The sequence below is a fragment of the Archocentrus centrarchus genome, chromosome 8, assembly GCF_007364275.1.
Source record: "Archocentrus centrarchus isolate MPI-CPG fArcCen1 chromosome 8, fArcCen1, whole genome shotgun sequence".
Lineage (NCBI taxonomy): Eukaryota > Metazoa > Chordata > Actinopteri > Cichliformes > Cichlidae > Archocentrus > Archocentrus centrarchus.
Genome location: NC_044353.1, coordinates 10,620,461 through 10,642,271, shown reverse-complemented (window position 1 = coordinate 10,642,271; position 21,811 = coordinate 10,620,461). Strand labels below are relative to the sequence as shown.

The 21,811-nt window shown below is 40.8% G+C and overlaps 1 protein-coding gene across 1 annotated transcript; it reads left to right on the top strand.

Annotated features, from left to right (window-relative positions):
- Positions 1 to 6,021: 6,021 nt before the first annotated feature.
- On the top strand, positions 6,022 to 21,405 carry LOC115783892 (caspase recruitment domain-containing protein 11). Its single transcript, XM_030734865.1, has 24 exons — positions 6,022 to 6,488; positions 9,416 to 9,658; positions 11,091 to 11,228; positions 11,924 to 12,110; positions 12,812 to 12,950; positions 14,629 to 14,823; positions 14,944 to 15,063; positions 15,196 to 15,321; positions 15,412 to 15,591; positions 15,686 to 15,790; positions 16,192 to 16,228; positions 16,396 to 16,433; positions 16,533 to 16,621; positions 16,694 to 16,740; positions 16,873 to 16,993; positions 17,428 to 17,605; positions 17,770 to 17,893; positions 18,003 to 18,243; positions 18,470 to 18,539; positions 18,649 to 18,751; positions 18,845 to 19,003; positions 19,101 to 19,213; positions 20,009 to 20,124; positions 20,280 to 21,405. Exons 1-24 carry the CDS (start codon positions 6,482 to 6,484, stop codon positions 20,485 to 20,487), a joined length of 3,084 nt encoding a protein of 1,027 aa, XP_030590725.1. The 5' UTR covers positions 6,022 to 6,481; the 3' UTR covers positions 20,488 to 21,405.
- Positions 21,406 to 21,811: the final 406 nt, after the last annotated feature.

Here is a 21,811-nt window from a genome sequence, read left to right as displayed (position 1 = left end):
TCAAAGGTAGGTCTTCCTCCACTTAAATAGGCCAGCAGCTGAAGGCTGGTGGAGGACAGCCTCTAAAACACAGGTAAGGTTAACCACATGACAAGAATGAGGGAGGCCGGCGGGGTCCATGACAGCCTTGTGCCTGAAAGGCTCTCTAACACTGGGTTAAGAGTCTAACTGCAGCTGAAAAGTGATGATACTAAAGACAAAAATATGGAAATAATGAGAATTAATTTGTAGGTCTTGACATTTGACTTGAGTCAAAGTTGAACCCCAGTGTCCAGGGTGACATTCCTGTGTTTGACCCGTACATCTACCCCAACCTCCCACATTCTGGGATGTTGCTCTTTATTTCTTCATGAAGGCCATGGAGTTGTGCAACTCATAGTTTTGTGGTTGAGTTTTACAAACAAACACTTTGAAAAATAAGATCCAGAAAAAAGAAGGAAAAAATCAGTTTTTCCCACAAATTCCTGGCAAAACATTTCCCCCTACCAGCATTTAATGATTTTAAAAAGGAATAGAAAGACTATTCTGGATAAGACCTTTCTCTATCTTGATTTGCATCTTAAAGGAAAGAAAGAAATTAGATCAGACTTCAAAAAAAAAAAAAAATGATCACCATAATATATTTTGTCATTCACATCTCAGGACATCTGAACTGAGCTGAACATATATATGTGCCCAGTAATGATGGTGATTTCAAATGTGAGGAGCTTTTTTTCCGTTTTTTTCTTTTTTTATTGCTGCACTTTTATTGTATGCTTTCATTGATTGATCTGGAGCAGTGAGATCTGTAAAGACATCTCAATGCATCATATTACATAGATGCAGAAAAGACACTTCTTTACATAAAGATGTGCAAGTGTCCAAAACCTAATTTACTGCTAACAATAGTGTAAAGAGCTGTATGTGTGTTAAATAAAAGGATAAGGTAATAATTTCTAATAAAGCTGTTTAACACATTAATCTGATGGAATCTGGTGTCACTCAGCTCCTGCTGAGTGACACTCAGTACAGATGTTTAAACTAACCTGATGTTTTGCATCTTTAGGCAGTGGTCCCTGAATTTCATTAAGGATTTCTGAAGCATTAATATATTTCTTTTAGTGGTAATATTTTCTCTAACAGACTGTAATGATTGCAACTTTTTTCAAAAGCCAGGAGAAATCATTACTGAAATGCAAAAACTCAGCAAGAGTTAATCTCTTGTCCCTTTGTGCCTTCCTGTGGAGACAGATGATAATGTCTTGATGATAAAGCTCTGGTGATCAGGGAAACCAGCCATTGTTCTCCCAGAAACAGTCGCTCCTGTTTAGAGTGTGAACCGAGATGCTCAGCTGGATATGGAAATAAAACAGACGTCAGATTTTGTCAGAGGCTTATGAAAAAAAAAATCTAGATGGCTTCTTGAAATCTTACTGAATAACTCCATCCAACTAAGTGCTCTCTCCACCTCTCTTCCTTCATTGTTGTCATTTCCAATAAGGTTAGCTCTCCTGCTGGTGTGTTTAATTGATGCCAGTTAAAACAGGAATCCCTAAAACCAGTGGAACATGACCCAGCAGCATGTGTGGCACATGGCAACCATTTGACCCCTGACAGAAAACAGCGACACCCGGATGCCATCTCCACCTTTGTCCATTTCAGCTTTATATAAAGTTGAGAAGCAGGGGCTACCACAGACCATAACACAGGGCATGTTGACATGTGAGTTTAAATATACATACTTAAATACTCAGAAAAACACACGAAATCCAAATAGAAAAAAAAAAAATCTGTATTTTGTAGATTGTGCTTTATTACTATATAACCCTGATCCTGTTTTAAGGCAACTTTTAGCATGCGGTTCTAGCAACAGATGCATTTTTGACACTGTGTATCTGAAAATTGATGTGTAGCGGTTAGTAAAGTTGTCTGTGTCTGCATTTCAAATGTGCGGTGAAGCTCAGATTTAGACAGCCATGTTACACCCTGTAATTCAACTCAAACCTCACTGCTCTGGAAGGAGAGTGACAGGAAGAGGAGCAGGCCGGGGCGCCAGTTTTCACTGGCACCACGAAGATATTTGTGTGTGTGCGAATATTTGACTGTGTTGGTTTATCTAAATGTGAAAACAGACTCTAAACAGCGTAATGAGTCAATCAAGGATGATTGATGTCCTGCTCTGTGTGTTTTAGTTTGCGGGAAAGTTTCATTTAGTGGTTAATGTTACTTTAAACTACTAAACTACTTTTTTGTTCTACTACAGTGTATTTAGAGGTTATATTTGTCTTTCACACAGTGCTAGATGTAAACCAAAGGCAATTCCTCTTCCTTCACTCTAGCAGCTACAAAAGGGCCTGACCAAGACCAAATGGTGATATATAGTGTATGGTTTGTATCAAGAAGGGCATGCTGCATTGATTATGCAGAAATTAAAATCTTTACTATTTTATTACAATACTGGTTAAAGAGCCGCCCCTCATTTCTTTAGGTTTTGCTTGGAAAATAGGACATAGGTGCAGCAGTTATTTGAAAAATGTGCATCTACATAGAAAAAAACAGTAAATCAGGCAAAAACAGAGTTTTTGCAATTCTAATGAGCTTGTTACTCAATATTGTGACCACTTTTATTCTTCAGCACAGTCTGAACTCTCTGAGGCAGCTTTCTTGTCATTTCTTTAAGTAGTCTTCAGGAATAGTTCTCCAGGCTTCTTGAAGGACATTCAAAACTCTTCTCTGGATGTTTCTGCCTTTTGTTATATTCTCTGTCAAAGATGATCCCACACTGCTTCAAACATGCTGCGGTCCGGGTTCTGCGGAGTGACTGTTTCATTGTATGTTTTTCTATCCAGGTATGTTTTTTACTGCATTGACAGTGTGTTTGGGATCATTGTCATGCTGAAAAATGAAGTGTGACAATGATCGGCTGCCAATCAGACACTTTCCTAATGGTACTGTATGGTGGATCAGATTCTGATGGTACTTTTCTGGGTTCATAATTTCATCAGTTTTGACAAGATCTCCAACACCACCGGCTGAAATGCAGCTCCAAACCATGACAGAACCTCCACCGTGTTTTACAGTTGTCTGCAGACACTCACTGCTGTACCTCTCTCCTAACCTTTTCCATATATACTGATGATGATTTGAACCAAAAAATTGAAAATTTGGCTTGAATGAGTGGCATCCTCACAGCCACCCTTCCACTGAGATCATTTCTGATGAAGCTTCAGTGAACAGTAGATGGATCATCTGAAGGGCTAGATGCATCTCTCAGGTCCTGTGTCAGCTTTTTGCTGGATTTTTTTCCCCATTTCTTAAGGTCATGACTTTCAGATACTGTCCATCTGTTGTAGATAGTTTCTTTGGCCTGACACATCTTCTACAAATGATGTTTTTTGCAACAGGCTGCTAGTAACAAAGTGCCTAAATATACAATTTAAAATTGGTTCTTTGCTAAATTGTCTGTTTGCATAGACACAACACTGGTTCATCCTGTGAATTAGGTGTCTTTGTTATGCTTGGATTATTCATAGGTCAGTCATTCCTGTAAAAATGGGCAGGCACGAGGATTGGACTGAAAGTGAGTGAAAAGCAGCAGATGTGTAAAGAAAACCTTTGAAAGAGCTTCATAAAGCCTGGAGAACTACTGCTCAAGATCACTTTAAAAAAAAAAAAAGTACAAGAAGGTCTGGAAGCAAAATATAAAGAAATCAGGGCTGACTCAAGACTTTTGCACAGTGTTGCATGTTAAAAAAAAAGATATATCAGAAAAGTGGGTCATGGAACTTAAGGCAATTAAAAACGCCCCCGTAAGAAGAAGTTTATCAGATCTCATCCCACTCATTGTTTTCCCAACCATCTTGTTTGCTTTGCTAAGAATTCCTCTCTTCGCTCTGATGTTCTGGTTATTATTGATGTTGATTCCATGTTAAACAGGAAATTGCATATAACTCTGTGATATTTACAAGATCTCATTAAGCCACACTGGAGTTCCCACATGAGAGGACAAATAAGTATATTTCTTGGCCAAGACAATCTAATTGGCTTTCTTACAAACATATCTTCCACTTCGCAAGTGGCGAATGTTAACTACATGTGTTTTATCAATAACCTAATATTAATTTCTCACTTATAAACTTTGTCTTAAAGTATCATCAGCCTGATCAGTATGGAAAGCTGCTGTCACAATTTTTGGCCTCCAAAGGAAGCATAAATCACATGTCATCAGATTTAAATCTGTCTCAGTTACTCATGCCCCCACGGCTCTCTTTCTCTCCCTCTGTTTTCTAAAAAAAAGCCAGAAAAGATGCATTCTTTGTGGACACAAAGGCTTGATTCTGTGCAGCCGCCAGGCTTGAGTCATCGGTGGGGCCGCAGAGGGTCAGCTGCTGGGTGAAGAGCCAGGCCTGTTGTCTTCTGAGCGGGAGCAGAGTAGAACAACACAGAGTAAGCCAACAGAAATGCATTTTTTTACTTTACATATATTTTTTTCATTCTGCTCTGGACTCTTGCATGTTTACCACACAGATGGTTGAGCAGTGATGGGTACCAGTCACATCCAACTCTTGCTGCTTTAGCTGAGGTTGTCAGATCAATACAGCATCATCATGGGTGTGATAGTCAACTGCTTTGTGACTCTATCTGAAATGCTGATCAAAAATCCTGCATTTTAATTTTGCAAAAAATGTTGAAACTACAGCACACTCAAACACTTTTTGTCATAAAAAAATAAAGCTAAAGAGCTGAAAATTGAAATGTACAGTGAACTGAGGAATTCTGCACAGCCTATTTCTGTCTGACTGAGCTGCCACAATATAACACATTCCAGCATGAAGGAACTGTGGGGTCCAGTGCCGTCGTCAATGGCTCCTCTGTGCCGCTGTCACCTCAGAAACAACAGGAATGCTCATTCACTGCATCCCTCCCTCACACCACAGACCAAGGCCTGAACAGACTGTTAGAGGATGGATTGGGCTGTCTGGAGAAGAAAGCTGACGGCAGACAGTAAAGACAAAAAGAATGAGAAAAAGGAACAGAGAAAAGAAAAGAGTGGGCAACGGGGAACACCAAAAAGGGGGCAGAAAGAGAAAGAGGGGCAGAGGCAAGATGAGACTTTCTGAGCCTTGAGTGCAGACAGAGAGAACTGAAAGTCAAAGAAAGATGATAAAGCAGAAGATAGAAGCAGGGGGAGGAAATTTAGCTGTACTTTAGTTCCTCACCTAGTTTCCTGTAGTGAATGGATGCATGAATGCATATTTTGGTGCCGCGTTTACACCCTCTATCTGCATTAACCCACACTGTCTCTCAGCAGCACCACAGAGACCCCAAACTGGAGCCCTGTTTATTCAGGGGTAGGCCCAGAGACCACGGACAACCTGACATTTTCTGTCCACATGCCAAGAAATAGACACATTATTCTATAAGCACCCTGCATTTCCTCTCTGAATTATAATGTAACTCAAGGACACATTTCACCTCACAACCCCTTCCCTGAAATATCCCACTTTCAAGAGTTAGAGGAAGAGGATGATCTCCAAAATTATGTATCCAAAATATATGGCTATATAGCCATATATTTTGGTTATATTATACACCTTTAGTTTAAATGTGATGCAAACACAGCTGTCAAAAAGTCTTTTACTGTTGGTGTACTTCCTTATATATGACCTGTAATTATCACCTACTTACACACTGAATTTCCACATTTGCACTTGCCACAGCGTGTTTTGCCTTTACGTCACTTCATGGAAGGATGAGCAAGGTCTCCCACTTATTTAAGTCCTGATCAAATAGATTATATTCTATCAATTTGAAGACACAGCCTAATAATAAGTCTACAAGTCTGAAAAAGTTTGGTGAAACTGTGTTTTGGACCAACTGATCTGTTACGTTTCCCTTATCAGTGCTGATGACTAACCCTGTGAGCTCCGGGGCAGGGCGTCCTCCAGTAAAAACGGTCTCCCCTGTAGTTTTAAAAGGTGGCAGGTTATTTTTTACTCTTGTCGCACCTGGAGGATGAGTCACAGTGTTAATGAGTCATGCTATTTTTAAGACAATTCTGCGTCAACTCGCAATTTAACGTAGTAGTGAGAACTGAAAGGAGATTTTCTATTTTTCCAGCTCACATCTGTGAATATCTTACCAACGTGAATAATGTGAAATGCCGAGCTTGTGCTCAGCGGCTGTACGTGTGGACGACCATCAGTTGAAAGCGCCATCTAGTGCCTCGGGACTCTACTACGCTGACATCATACAGTACGTCCAATACCGGTAAAGTCCTGATAAGGATATCCGCCGTGATTTGGAGATAAGTGGGACTTTTCCTCGTTCCTCCTGCCTAACAATTGGATGTTGTGGTTGACCGAGGGTGGAGAAACTGGAGCAGAGTGCGCGAAGGTGTGCGAGCGGGACTTGTGCGCTCTGTATCTGTACCTGGTCCTGAGTAGGATGTAGAAGACTTGATCGCACTGTGCTTTTCTAGGACTCAAAAATCGCAAAAATCATGAGTGGTAAGTCAACATTAACATCTTTTAGCCTCTGTTTAGTTTCATTGTTATTAAGGTTCAAGTTCGTTTACAGTGTGTTACTAGGAAGGGATCACCAGACTTTCCTAGCAATCAGTAAACAAATAAATAGGCGATAATAGGCAGCAGGAACGCGCTGCGTGAGCCTGTCCCCACAGTGATAAAGTCCCGCTTCTGTAAACAAGTATAAAAACTGCAACAGTAGTAGTAGTGACAGTCTGTTGACGTTTAAATTATTATTTTTCTGTTATTTTTGTTTTTATTTTGAATTTTTTAAAAAATGTCTCGTTTCTTGCTACAAAATAGTTTAAGCCCATGGTGATTTATGAATACAAACAGCATATTTCTCAATCACTTCAAATATAAACTAGTGTATTTGTGCTGCTTTTAAAGATAAAATACATTTCACTACATGAAAGACTTGAGTCACCCTGCATTTCTTTAGATTTTGCTAGGAAAATAGGACATAGGTGCAGCCATTTATTGAAACATGCAAACATGGAAATATAGTATGTAAGGCAAAAAAAGAGTTTGAAGAATTCTAATGAGCTTGTTAGTCAATATTTGGTGTGACCACCTTTATTCTTCAGCACAACCTGATTTCATGGTGTTTTTCTGCATTCATAATTCCATCACATTTGACAAGATCTCCAGCACCACCAGCTGAAATGCAAACCATGCTCCAAACCATGACAGAGCCTCCACCATGTTTTACAGATGCTGCAGACACTCACCTCTCTCCTGACTATTTCATAAGGACATAATTTTCAGATGCTGTTCATCTGCTCTAGATCATTTTTTAGACCTGACACTTCTTCTTTTGTCCTCCACTTGTCCAGTTTCCTCAGAACATTTAAGGACACACCATGCCAGATTTATGCCAGATATATGGCATTAAATGTCTCCTTGGGAATCATCTTGTTTTATGTCTGTCAAACTGTGTCATCTTTGCTGATTTTCATAGATTCAACTAAAGAAATGGTCACAAATTATTTGTTTTTTCACCAGGTTCCTGGTAAAAAAAAAATTGCATGAAAATACAAATTAAAACTGGCTCTTTGCCAGGTTGTCTGTTATATGCAGACACAACACTGGTTCGTTCCCCAGAGATAGGTGACTTTTCTGTGCTTGAAAGATTCATAGATCAAGTGGTTTAACAAACAAAAAATAATATTCTCCTGAAAATGGTCGGGTACAACGATTGGACTAAAAAATGAGTGAAAAAGCAGCAGTTCAGAAAGCTGGAGAACTGTTGCTCAAAACCACTTTTTAAAAATGACAAGAAGGTGTGGAAGCAAAATATAAAGACATGAGGGGTGGCTCAAGACGTTTGCACAGCACTGTAGGAAAAGAAAAAAAAAACCTACACATGGTTTTATTATATTTCCAAAAAAAACAATAAATGGAATTTACTGAAAGTTATGAAGATAAACCCTATGATAAACAGTTAAAGTGTACAGTATGTATTTATCTTATCAGTGGCTAACAGGTGTAATTCTGCATCATTATTTTTTATTTATTATAAACTTAACGTTCACAGGTGTTTGGGTATCAGTGCTGATTAACTTTTCCCTGCATTTATGGGATAGCCAGTATTTGTTTCCCTTGAGTGTAAGGAGTTGCGTGGTAATCCCATGAAAACAAAGCCTCTATAGACTGTTTATGAGCAATGACAGAGATTCCAGATCATCCAAGCCTGCCTCGACCTGCCTGTTACCTCAGACTGCTCTGATCAGCTGCACAGAGCGGTAGGCACTCACGTTATCACTCAGGTTCAATATGGGCAAAAATTCATGTTTGTAATTGATTTGTCTGCAGGCTTTCCTGGAAATATGAAACACACTATATTTTTCACACACACACAAAAAAATGAGATATGTGATTCTGCCTGAGATCCACACAGCTTTCGAGATCTTGTATTATATCACAGTGTATAGTTCACTGATAGCTGAATCACCTCCCCTCATGTGATCTCTTCTATAATAGGGGATAAACTCTTTTACAGTAAGTGTCTGTGTGACTATTTTTATTCACTTTCTCCCCTTGTCTCCTGAAGTGAATGGGCTGAGAAAGCTTTTTTGTCTGTGGTCCCCTGGCATGTTTTCTAATGTGCACTATGAGTCACACCTGTGTTTGCATTCCCGTCCCCTGAGACAATGAGTCCTCCCCACTACTTTATGACCCCCTTAACAGAAGCTCCTTTGCTCTGCAATTCAACTAATCCTAAAAAAATGTGTAAAAAGAAACGACTGCTGTGGTTATAGTGAAGTTCTGGTTCATTTATTCAGATCAGTTTATTTTTCTCTCTTTGGTCCTTTTTTGAGACTTAATTCCAGAGCAGACCCGTCAGGCTCGTTTTTTGTAGGGAGTGAACTCTCATAAGTAATCCCTGAAAAAAGAAGGAGTCTCATCTCATTTCCTCACTGTTCAGCAGATAAATCCAATAATCCTTCCAGGATTTATAGCCTTTCAGTGTTAGGCACAGTGACTCACCATCTCACTAATATTCTTTATGGCATGCAATTATTTTAAAATTGCTCAAAAAAAAGGTTTTATTGTGTGAAAAACAGATAGTTATTGTTGCGAAAGCACATAAATGGCATGCTGTGTGACCCAGTTTGATGTTTGAAGGAATACAGATAAGAGAGGTCAGACAGACACAAATCCCAAAGGAATCCTCCGTGGGAAAATATTTAGTCTAGGAGTGGACATAGAGTATTTCTGGAAATCTAGCTCATAAAGTTGAAGCGAGACAGCAGCAAGGACATGGCCCTCTGTAACAAGCACGTCTTTAGTAAATGGAGAAAACATGCACTTTCCTGTTCTTTTATTCTTTTCTTTTTAAAGGGCATTATTTTATCTTTCCAGACCAGGCTCTTTCCTGAACTGAAAAGTTGTTTGGTCGTGTGCAGGTGTCACAGTTTGGGCGGAGGGGGATGAGATAGCTCAGGAGGAGGCACGAGCTTCTCCCCCATGGTCAGAGGAGCGCTGCGAGGAGCTGTGGGAACGCGTGGAGGGAGTACGACACAAGCTCACGCGCATCCTCAACCCGGCAAAGCTCACCCCGTATCTGCGCCAGTGCAAGGTCATCGATGAGCAGGATGAGGATGAAGTGCTCAACTCCACACAGTACCCGCTGCGCATCAGCAAGGCTGGTGAGAGGACAAGAGTCTGAAAATCAAATCAGTAATCAGCTTCACATTATTAAGCTGGAGTGTGACAGCGAGTCCATATGGACAGTTGATGCCATTGCCATAGAAATAATGCATGGGACTGATTACATATTTTAAAGGGCTAATATCTGCAGTATCATAATTTTGAGTAGAGCAGCATCTGGTGGCAAAGCCGTGCCTAATTCTGAGGTTATTGTTCAGACATCAGCTGATTCTGTAGATCAGTTTACGGTGTTCTGCTTACATCCAGCAATCATTTGAACCTGAAGTTCTTCTTTGACAAATGAGTTACCATCACAGCACAGGAGTTCAGGAATGCTGTAGCTTCAACAGAGCATTCAGACAAGCAAAACCATTGGTGCACATCCGCTGCAGTCAGTGAAAACTTATGTGTCACAGTTTACACTTCCTATAGTTTTCTTTCTTAATCTCCATGTGCAGACTTGTGCTGCCACAGCTGAGAGTACAATGGTCTGCAATGGTCTGCTATGATTCATGGGAGTGTAACATAACAAAATCAACACAAAAGTAATCCTGTAATCTTCTGTGTATATTTTTAAAAAGATTATTGTCATTTGACCTGTTACACCTTGAGGAAATCATTGCCCCCAATGCAGATCATAAATAAACACTCATAAATTTGCTTAGAAATAATAGAAAAAGACTTTTGAGTTCACAGCCTGCCTGAGAATCATCATGTTTTTAGGCTTTCTTTAGAGTCGGTGACAGTTGTACCTCTGTGTCTATGTTACAACACAGTTTCAGTGGGGCCGGAGCACTAACATCGAAGCAAATAGATGACGACTTATTTAAAATTTAAAAAATTGAATTAAAATGTAATGAACGGTGCAGTTGGTGCAGCTGTCTGGATGATGGAAACTGAGCTACAACACTGAAAGACTACAACATGTGAGTTCTTTTGTAAAACTTTCAAAGAATAAACATTAGCAGCAAATGAAAAGTGAGAAACAGGAAAACGACAAATGCTGCAGTGAGACAAAAAAAAAGCAGGAACTCTTGGGAGAGTACGATGACAGTTATAGGGGTAAGCAGAGGCAGGCAGAGGGAAGAATGATGATAAAGATGAAAGGTAAGTTGTAAAGAAAGACTGAAGGCGAGCACCTGGTCCAAGACTGGGGGAATTTTGTTGTTTCGGTCTTTCATCATTGTCATGTTTGAAATGCTAACAGTATGTAACTACAGGGGTAATGACACTCACATCAAAGCAGTAGCATTCTTGTGGTGAGACGGTTTCATCTGTGAGTTTAAAGTGCTGCTACACCCCAACGTGAGCTTTCGTCACTGTGCTCCTTTTTCAGCATTGTCACTGTTTAATGTTGTGCATCGGAAAGTCAATTATTCCGCACTGTTGCAGTTTTTCTCACTTTATTTCTTTTTCCTATTTGTCATAAAGGTCGTTTGCTGGACATCCTGCGTGGGCAGGGCCAGCGAGGTCTTCAGGCCTTCATGGAATCACTGGAGTTTTACCATCCAGAGCAGTACACACAGCTGACCGGGCAACAGCCCACACACCGATGCTCCCTCATACTAGGCAAGCAGAGATTTATTTATTTTTATTTTATGCTTTTTGGATAGAAAGGAAGATGGCAGAGTGGTGGGCATTAACCTCCTAAGACCCTGCATCCTAATATGGAGACATTACATCTACAGTGACAGACGTAACTTGCCTCCTGCCCTACAACAGCTGAGATAAGCTTCAGCACCCCTGCAACCCTGAACTAGATAAGAAAGTTGATGATTACATTCATTTTCACATAATTCAGCTCCAAAGTGCAAAAACTAGCCGAACCCCACTTAGGACGAGTGAGTTATTCTTTACTGACAACCAAATCAAAGCTAAGACATTTTAACTTCAAAGGGGTTTGTATTAGAATCTGAACATGGCCAGCAAGCACATCTGAGTTACTTTCATTGCTAACCACCAGAAGTGGTTAACAAGTAACTAGAAGATTAGTGCTTCCTTTGGAAGTGAGCATATGATTCTTTGAGAAATGTTGCCCAAGAGCAGGGAAAATAATGTGGAGCACAATGAAAGGCTTTTCCACATTTGGCACTAATGATCTCTTGCGTGCTGTTTACTTACGAGCACAGCACATAAACATATACTTGTCTTTTCTCCTCACACATTAAAACGAGTTTCTCTGACTCCCAAGTGAGTTTACAGTCTCTATTGATTAACAATACTCTCCTTCCATGATAATGACCTCCATGTGTGTCTCTCCCCAGATGAGGAAGGTCCAGAGGGTTTAACTCAGTTTCTGCTGCTGGAGGTGCGCAAACTGAGGGAGCAGCTTCGAAACAGCCGCTTGTGCGAGCGGCGCCTGTCTCAGCGCTGCCGGATGGCGGAGGAGGAGCGCAGCCGTGCTGAGCGTAAAGCTCAGGACTTGCGTCATGACAAACTACAGCTGGAAAGGTTTGGATGACTTTTCTGGTTTCCAGTTTGATTGTTTAAGGCTTTTCTGTCAGAGAACGATGTATGACAATTTAAAGACATGGGGTCAAGTTTTATATTAATAATTGTCCTCCACAAAGGCTGTAAGAAGTACAGGAGCCTTTTAAGTCACGTATCTGTCTTCAAACTGTTTTGTTCCTGGTCTGTTCCCGCTGACAAAAACATAAATAATAAACATCTGATGATCTGGCACCCATGTTCCTCATGTAGCTTCAGTCTTCTTTTTCAGCTGCTCCCTTTAGGGGTCACCCCAGAAGATCATCTGCTTCCATCTCACTCTATCCCAGCATCTTCTTCTGTCACACCAACCCTCTACATGTCCTCCTTCCATGAATCTTGCCAGGCAGCTCCATCTTCAACATCCTTTGTCCAATATATCCACCATTCCTCCTCTGCACATGCCCTAACCATCTCAGCCTTGCCTCTCTAACTTTGTCTCCAAACTACTCAACCTGACCTGTCCCTCTGATGTACTGGTACTCATTTTTAATCCTGTCCATCCTGGTCAATCCCAGTGAAAATATTAACAACTTTAGTTCTTCAGAGTTATTTAAAACTGATAAACTATAAATAATCTTTGCGTTGTTTCTAGTGTGTTCTCCATCTCTGTTTGTACAAAAATGAGTCAGTAAGAAAGAGTAAAAATGGTTTGTGATCTGTAGGCTACGCCAAGACTGGGAATCGGCCAGTCGCGAGCTGGGAAAGCTGAAAGACAGACACCTGGAGCAAGCCGTGAAATACTCCAGGGCCTTGGAGGATCAAGGCAAAGCCTCAGCCAGAGAGAGAGAACTACTGAATCAGGTAGATTGGTTGGGAGCAGCACGGATAAAAGAAAAAATACATTTTTTATTGCAATCGTGTTAGATTTCTTGTCTTTGCAGCCTTTGTTTTCAGTGTTAAGCTGCTGTTGTGGATGGTACAAGTGAGCCAGAAATCACTTTTTAAACTGAGGGTCTGTTTGCTTTGATACAGTTTGCTGTCATGCATGTAACAGAAATACAGGCTATTCTCGTAAGCTGATTCAAGATGTTTGAAGGCATGAAAAGGCAGCGAATAAGAGTGCCCGAGGCAGCGAAACTGCTTTAGTGGTATGCAATCTACCCTGCTCAAGCCAGCAGGGTAGATTTTATCAGCCACCCCTTGATTTAGTTTGTGTGTTGTTACAGCATGTGAACTGAACCACTGAGGAATGAACCACTTAGTTGTAAATATAAGAAAATATTAACATGAGCAACTCAATCTGTTATGGTCATTTCACATTTCATATTTTTTATTAGAATAGCTCAAAATAATCAGTATTACACTGGGCTCTTCTTTCTATTTTAAGTTCCAAATGTAAAAATCAAGAGGCATTCATCCATACCATAGTTCTTCCCTTCGTCTTCTAAAGAGTCAGAATGGACCCAGATCCCTTCTGAAGCTACTGAAAGGTTTTCATAGAATCTTGAAAGAAGGAACTTCTCACATTCTCCTCAGTGCTGCAGTTTTTACATTTGAATGTTCCACCTTAAAGCTTTAAGCTCATTTCCATGTTATTGCTATTGGCCTCTAGTAGAGTAGCTTTGCATGATTTGCAGTTAAAAATAATTCTGATCTCATCGTGGGACTTCCTGCAGGCCCCTGGATTTATCTGCTGTCTGAAACATTTAAGCTTCTCTCCCTTTAAGGCCACACACCATTTCAGCCAGTGTTCTTCAGTTTGCTGTCCCTCCTAAGCAGCCGGTTTGTTTACAGTGGGTGGGCCTTCAGTGCTCACAGATCTGTGTGCCTTAGTTGACCATATTTGGATGTCTGCTCTGACCAGCATCATACAGAGCTAAAAGCAGAAAGGACTGTTTTGAGAAACAAGTGTTTACAGAGATTCTGTTAAGTCAGGTCCTTTTTTTATTTTGTAATTCTTGGTCTGGCTGCACTGTTGTCTGTTTTACTTCCTCTCTGTTAGTTTTCTCTCCTTCGTGACTGTATGCCTCGCCCAAATTAGGCTCACTGGAGTTGTTCTTCACACCTGTTTTCATTTAGCCAATCACTGTACCCATCATCTTGTATAGTCATGCATTGTATTGATTTAAGTATTGTTTATGGATTTCCTTGTGCATCACCTTTTGGACTGGTTGTGGATTTGCATGAGGATAATAGGTCTCCTTCAAGGGTAATATTCTTATACTTAAAGATACTGATGTTAATAATCTTGCAAGCAAAAGATCCCCGGTTCAATCCCAGGAGGAGACACAAACCCCATTGCACCATAACATGTGGAGCTACCTGCTGTGACAACCCATTGTGAAGAAGGGAGCAGCTGACAGTAGCTACTGATATTAATATTTCACTGCTTATTTCCATTGCATTATGCCTATTAATATAGAAATTTAAAAAAAATTGCAAAAGAGTCCCACACTAACAGATCATTGTTGGTTACAGTAAAAAAAAAAAAAATACCTGATCTCTTTTTTTAATTATTTTTTTCTTGTCCTTCATTCAGGTAGAACAGCTTAAGTCCAGGCTGCTGGAAGCAGAGAAACAAACAGCTGACGCCCCTGAGAATACCAAAATGAACCATCTTCTCTCTAGTGGAGTAAACGGCCCTCCACCTGCTTTACCAGAAAAGCCGCTGCTTGAGAAAACTGAGAGTGCAGGAACTCAGATGAGGAACTCAGTGCCACCCACTGGAGTCATTGTATGTTTTTGATTACATGGCATTTATCATCTGAAATCATCTTTTTACATCTGTTATCTATTTTCTTTGTTGTTGTTTTTTTTGTTTCATCTTTGTACTTTTTGTTTTGGTTCATTTTAGGCTCTAATGGATATCCTGCAGCAGGACCGCAGGGAGGCTGCAGAGCAGAGACATGAGTTCTGCGATATCATCGACAGACTACAGAGTGAGCTCCAAAACACCGAAGAGCAAAGAGACAAGGTGAGAGGTTGTCACCTATCATCTTAATCTGTACATTAAAGGATTCTCACTGTCATCCAAACCATCTTCTGCTTCAGGACAGTTTTTTGTAAACATGGCTTTTCTGGCTGTAACAGTAGACTGTGATTGCAGTTGGAGTCTCAGTGTGAGCAGCTACAGCTGAAGGTGAGGACTCTCCAGCTGGACTGGGAGACTGAGCAGAAGAGGAGTATGTCCTACTTCAACCAAATCATGGAACTGGAAAAGGAGAGAGATCAGGTCAGACACAAACACAGCCTTTAACCACATTAGCTGCTCTGACTGATTTTCACACAATGCCAAACTGTTTTTTTCCCCTGTCATTACCAGGCTCTGCGCAGCCGAGACAGCCTGCAGTTGGAGTACACTGACTGTCTGCTGGATAAGAACCGTCTGCGTAAAAGCATCGCAGAGCTGCAGGCCAATCTGGAGCAGCAGCAGAGAGAGCTGGAGAAAGAGAGGGAGAGATGCCGTGAAAAAATGGAGCAGAGCAGCTCGTGTCTGCACTGTGTGAGTAAACGCTAAGTTAGGAGTGTAGCGCTCGCCTTCCCCTGCCTCCACAGAACAGTTGATACAAGTGCTGTTCTCTGTGTCTGCTCCCCAGTCCCACCTATCTCTGTGCAGTGAGGAACAGTGCTTCGGCCCCTGCTGTTCCCCCGGCCTGGATCTGAGCCCGCAGCCTAAAAGAACCAATCTGTTGCCAAGAAAGGTCAGTGCTTGGTTTAGTCCCAATGGCTGCCATATTTGTTATTATAATCAAATTTAGAATAATGGCAGAATCCCAACTGCCTAGAGTAAATTAGGATCAGCAGGAATTATTCAGGTTTTACTGTCAGTAAGACAGATACCTGCTGTGTAATTTCCGCTTCATTTGGTATCGTAGGAAATCACACAAGAGACAAACTTGTTTTCTCATCTTGTTATTACCATGCAAAGAATGTAGCATTCAGACTGCAAAGTCAATTATAAGCTTGACAAGACAGGGATCCTATTATGAGTAGAAAGTGTTGTAATACATTCTTATGGAACTCTTTGCAAGTTAGTACCTGTGCAATACCTCTCACCAGCCGCAAGCTCGTCCTCTATTGAGCCATGTTTTCTGTGTCACAGGTGCCCTCTAGAGGCCAAACCAATGAAAACTCAGAGGGTAAGTTATGTGCACTGGCAGCTGGAAGATGCTTATCTATTTTTGCGCAATACTTTTGCTTTCATACTTTTTGTTTCCACAAAGTAGGAAGGATTTTATAACCCCTCACAAATAAGTGTTACAAGCTAAAGTAAATGCAAATACTTTTTTTATCTGCTGATTCATAGATTCTGGTTCAAACTCTGAGGAGAATTTCTTACTGTCGGTGAGTGTCATTGCTCTGCTCTTTAACAAACACGGGAAATAATGGGAAAATAAAATGGAAAAAAGAGCTGCATCTTTATATTTACGTCTTTACTTGCAGACAGAAACTAATGAAAAGGAAATAAACCGTCTCTCCACGTTTCCCTTTCCTCCCTGCATGAACTCCATCAACCGACGATTTAACACAGAGTGAGTTTATCAGACTGCACATATTTTTGAGCTTGTCATTTTACACCTTAATTCTTGTTCTGCTCCACAAAGGTTTGACCTGGACTCGTGGGGCAGTGATGAGAATGATAACATTGCAGGTGTGACTGTGCACTTTTTTTTTTTTTTGCAAATAAAATGAGAAAGTTAGAATAATTAACTTCTATTGGTGGTTAGTTATGTATAAAGTAATAAGAAAATTGTACATTAGAAGGCTCTTTGGTGTTTTTCAGGTGAGCAGGGCGAACCTTCTTTGTGGGATTCGTGGAGCTCCTTACAGTCTCATTTCTTCCCCCCCGACCTCGTCAACCTGCCCACAGTCTCTGCAAAGCAACCCTGTCCCAGAGCGCCCAGGTACAAACTTACAGCTTTGATACCTGTCAGTGAAAACCAGTCAAGGCTCTATTCAAACGCTGACCCATGCCATTTCCTCCTGTTTAATAACACAGTTAATAAACGTTACCAAATTCCCAAAACACCATGAAGCACTTTTCCTTTAGTGTCTGTTAATTTAGTACATTAATTAACTTCAGCTGTAGATAATACACCAGTAAGTTTAGACATTTTGACCCCAAAATGTATTTCTAGCAGTTATTAAATAACTAATGTGACATGAAAAGGTAAACTTGGATTTTTAACATTTTATAAATGCACATTTTTCTCATACACCATGAACTTAAGAGCACAGAAGTAAGTGAATCTTCAAATTATAAAAAGTGTACAGAGTGTCACAGATTTTATTTCCTTTCATCCTCATCTGTGGCTCCTGGTCTTCTGCCATCTCTCAGGAACCTTCCCTGCTCCCCATCTCCGAGTCCCCCAACCTCACCAAAGCATAGGAGAGCAAGTCTAGCTGATGATATCACCATCGTCGGAGGAAACCGAACAGGGATATTTGTCAGCCATGTGAGAGCAGGTTCCCCAGCTGAGCAATATGGGCTGAAGGAAGGAAGTGAGCTGCTGGAGGTGGGTGTCTGTGTTTGGTGATTAAATCATATATGAGGACTCTTAATGTGTGCATGTGCAAATATATGCCCCGTGATGATAATGTGCGCTTACGTTTACATGAAAAGGTGCACATAAGAACACAAGGCTGTAAAATGACACGCAGGTTTTGTCTTGCTGTTTAGCTGGAGCGAGTCCTGTTTGGTGGGGGAAGTGTGCTGCTGAGTCAGTGCACTGCTGAGGTGACCCACTTTTCCCTGCAGTGGTGGACCGAGCCATCAACGCTCAAATTCCAGAGCAACCCAGAAGGTGAGTCTGTTATCTCGGAGGTTTAAAAAAATGGTCTGTTCTTGAAATTTCCCCTCGTGGCACAGAAAGGTGATGCTAAGGTGCCCCCTCTTGTGCTTCTTGCCCTCAGGATACTCAGACCTGTGCTCCCAGCTTTCATCTGCAACTTTTGCAGGCGCCGACTCGTTCTATGTGCGTGTTAACCTCAACATGGAGCCCCATGGTGACCCGCCTTCTTTGGGTGTTTCCTGTGATGACATTATACATGTCACAGATACACGGTACAATGGGAAATACCAGTGGAGCTGCTCTCTAGTTGACCCCAAAACAGCCAAAGCCTTGCAGTCAGGATCCATGCCTAACTATAACAGGTATGCCAATCAGACTTTGATATGACCCAAAAATTCACCATGAGGCCAGTGACATTTAGTTCAATTACATATAAGAGAAGGCAGAACTTTTTCCCAGCAAATGTCTACAAAACTGGCAACTAGATGGATAAATAGCACAACATTTGGGAGGAAATATACATGAATTTGGTTATGTAGTGAATTGTTCCTTTGTAAATAACCTACATTATACCAATTTCTCTCTCAGGGCACAGCAGTTATTACTTGTAAGGTTACGAAAAATAGCCCTGGAGCAAAAGGACTCCAAGAAGAAGATGGTAAGTCTATGTGTGATCAGCATGCATAATGACTGTGTTTGCATGTGCCTCGTATTACATTTTTTTCAGCCCTTTTCTCATTGGAAGATGTATATTTTTCTTTGTGTAGTTTTCAAAGAAATCATCAGGCCGTGTGCGATTGGTCAAAGCGGTGGACCCAAGCTGCCGTGGGATTGGTCCCACACAGCAGGTCCTTTACACACTCAGCAAACGTAAGTTGAAGCCGTGTCCTCCTTAAATGCAAGAATATATTTGTGTCATAAATGATAATGTGCTTGTATTTGCATGTTTGCCTGTCCCCTCAGGTCATGAGGACCACTTAATCCCATACAGTTTAGTGCAGCCTGTGCAGGTTCAGACCAAGCGGCCGGTCATCTTCTCACCATCGCTTCTCTCCCGTGGTCTGATAGAGAGGCTCCTGCAACCAGCAGAGTCTGGTTTGAAGTTTAACACCTGCCAACCAGGTATGTGCACAACAGACAGACTTATCCACTCACAGTGCCCCAAACAATGCAGAAAAGTTGGTGCTTATTTGTTTGACCATACATCACATTTTTTCAGAGCCCATTCAGGCTTCAGAGAGACAAGACAAGAGGATATTCTTGTTGGATTCTTGCAGCCCAGAGCAGGCCCTGGGCATAAGGCTGCAGTCAATAGAGGATGTCATCAACCAGGTAAGGTCCTCGTTGTTTTCTAGGGGTGTGGTTTCCAAAAAATAATCTTACAGATTTTGCTTTGCCAGACAAAAAAAAAATTATTTCTCAAGGAAAAAGTAAGAATGGTATTTGTATAAAGATTCAATAACAAATCAAAGTTATTACCTACAGTCATGTGGGAGAAAAACGTTTCCACTGGACTGTGTGCAGTCCTGTGATAAACTAAGCACACCCTTTCTGCTTCCATTGAATTAAGTAGCAGCTGCTAATCAAATGCACCTGATTAACCGAGGGGGGCTACATCTCAGACTCTACAGGCTTCAGTTCAATTTCATGACAGTGCAACCAGAAAAAGGCTGAACAAGTATGGTTTGTTTGGAAGGGTTGCAGGAGAGCATGACAGCACAGTTTGCAAAGTTGCATGTGAGCAAACCACAAGACTTCTGCTGCAATGTCCTTTGGACAGACGAGACCAAAGTGGAGATGTTTGGCCATAATGCACAGCACCATATCAGTAAAAACGAAACACAGCATATCAGCACAAACACCTCGTACCAACTGTCAGCACGGTGGTGGAGGGCTGATGATTAAGGCTTCCTCCACAACAACGTGAGAAACTGATAAAGTCATACAGGAAATGATTACTTCAAGTTATTGCTGCTAAAGGTGGTTCTACAAGCCACTGGATCATAGTGTGCTTTGTTTTTCCACAGGTCTTCATATCATTTATTGATTCTATAAAAAAATATGGCACAGATAATAACAGTGAATATGTGTCATTGCAGTTTATAATCATGTTCGTCTCTGTCTCAGGATAAACACTGTCTGCTTGAGCTGGGCTTGTCCAGCGTTGAGGGCTTGCTGAGACTGGGGATTTACCCCATCGTCATCCATATTCGCCCCAAGAACAAAAAACACAAGAAGCTGAGGTAAGTGCACACTCAGTCGCTGCCATTGTACTTGATCCAGACTTTATATGCATTTCATACCACTCCACTTTGTGGAGTAATGAGCATTTAACTTCATTAGAGCGATTATTTCTTACCCTAAAATACATACTTATTGATTCCATCACTTGAAACAGGAAGTTTTTTCCACGATGTGGGGAGGACAACGTAATGGAAGAGCTGTGCCAGGCAGAGGAGCTGCAGCTGGAGACGCTCCCCATTCTTTACTACACCCTGGAGCCCAACGCTTGGAGATGCACCGATGAGCTGCTGGCTGCTTTACGCACCACCATCCACAGCCAGCAGAGGGCGATGGCCTGGGTTGAACTGGATAGACTGCAGTAGAAGAGAGATAAGCAGCGTGTGTCTGCCAGTATCTACCAAGAATTTCAAAGGAGCCTAGATTAGGCTGGTGTACATACAATTAAACATACATTTTGTAATTCTTATAATTATAGATATCCATAATAGCCAAGCTGGACTGGCATTATATTAAATTGCAACTGATTTGAGCCACACAAGGAAGGTGCCTGTCAGTACTGATGTACTTTTAGGAATCTTTATCAACAGGAATCATTCAGTGTTGCTTTTTAACCACACTTAAAGTTTTATTATATATCTAAACTTTCAAAACTATATTCAAGCACACAAAGAGCCTAGTTTTTTGTATGTAGGCCACAGGTTATTTAATTATGTTATGCATGAAAAGCTGAAGCTGTGAGAATATAAAGTGTGACAAAGATCAAAGGTTAGGGGGGACCAAAGCATTTTTGGATGCAATGTTATCTATATTTTGCATTTACATTATACAGTCTAGGCCAGTGTTTGTTTGGACAGTTGGCCTCTTTTCTTCAGCTTATTTCATTTTAAGTGAAATAATGAATGCTGCATTAAGGTGTCAAGCTCATATTGAGTGGCTTTATATCAATGTCAAAGAAGATTCATTATTTGATTTCAAATTGAATGCACTGCAAATTGGACAGAATGTAAAGCAAAGGGCCTGAAAACAAAACAGGTTTAACTGTCCAAATACCTTCTGGTCTGGACTCTAAACAGTTATACATATCATACTTAAAAAGTTAAACTGTGACTTTGTGTATGTGAACACTTTTTTTTTTTCCTCAACAAAAACTGTGCAGTTTTGGATCATTTTAAGTGGACTTTTGGTGACTGAAGGTCAGCAAGTACTGCGTTTGTCTATGCTGCAGTGTACTTTTTAACTTCTTGTTACAACCAGTTTAAAAATAAATGACCTCTGTTTGAGTTGTGTTTAAAGTGATTTGCTTTTTCATTAATTATTGAGATGCATGCAAAAGTCTGAAACTAACTAACTGTTTTTTCTAGTTTGGCCATAGGTGTGAATGTGAGCATGAATGGTTGCCTGTCTGTGTGTGTACAGTACCCTGCCTCTCACCCTATGATAGCTGGGATTTAGGCTCTAGCTCTCCGTCTGCAACCCTAAATTGAATAAGTGGAAGAAAATGGACGGATGGAGTGTAAGATTTCCAAGTGCTGTTCACAAGTGTAAGAAAATTCAACACAAACTTCAAAAAGTGTTTTTGGGTACCCATAAAAGGCCTTTCAAATCTTTGTAAATTAAGCTACAATATCCTATTACAATCTCCCTAACAAGTAATTAATAAATAAATACAGTTGAGCACAGTTATTA

Bases quoted from the DNA above. Each gene is read 5' to 3' on its own strand.
- LOC115783892 (XM_030734865.1), top strand. The intron at 15,322-15,411 runs GTCAGACACAAA...TGTCATTACCAG, and splicing joins TGGAAAAGGAGAGAGATCAG to GCTCTGCGCAGCCGAGACAG. The intron at 18,752-18,844 runs GTAAGTTGAAGC...CTGTCCCCTCAG, and splicing joins CCTTTACACACTCAGCAAAC to GTCATGAGGACCACTTAATC.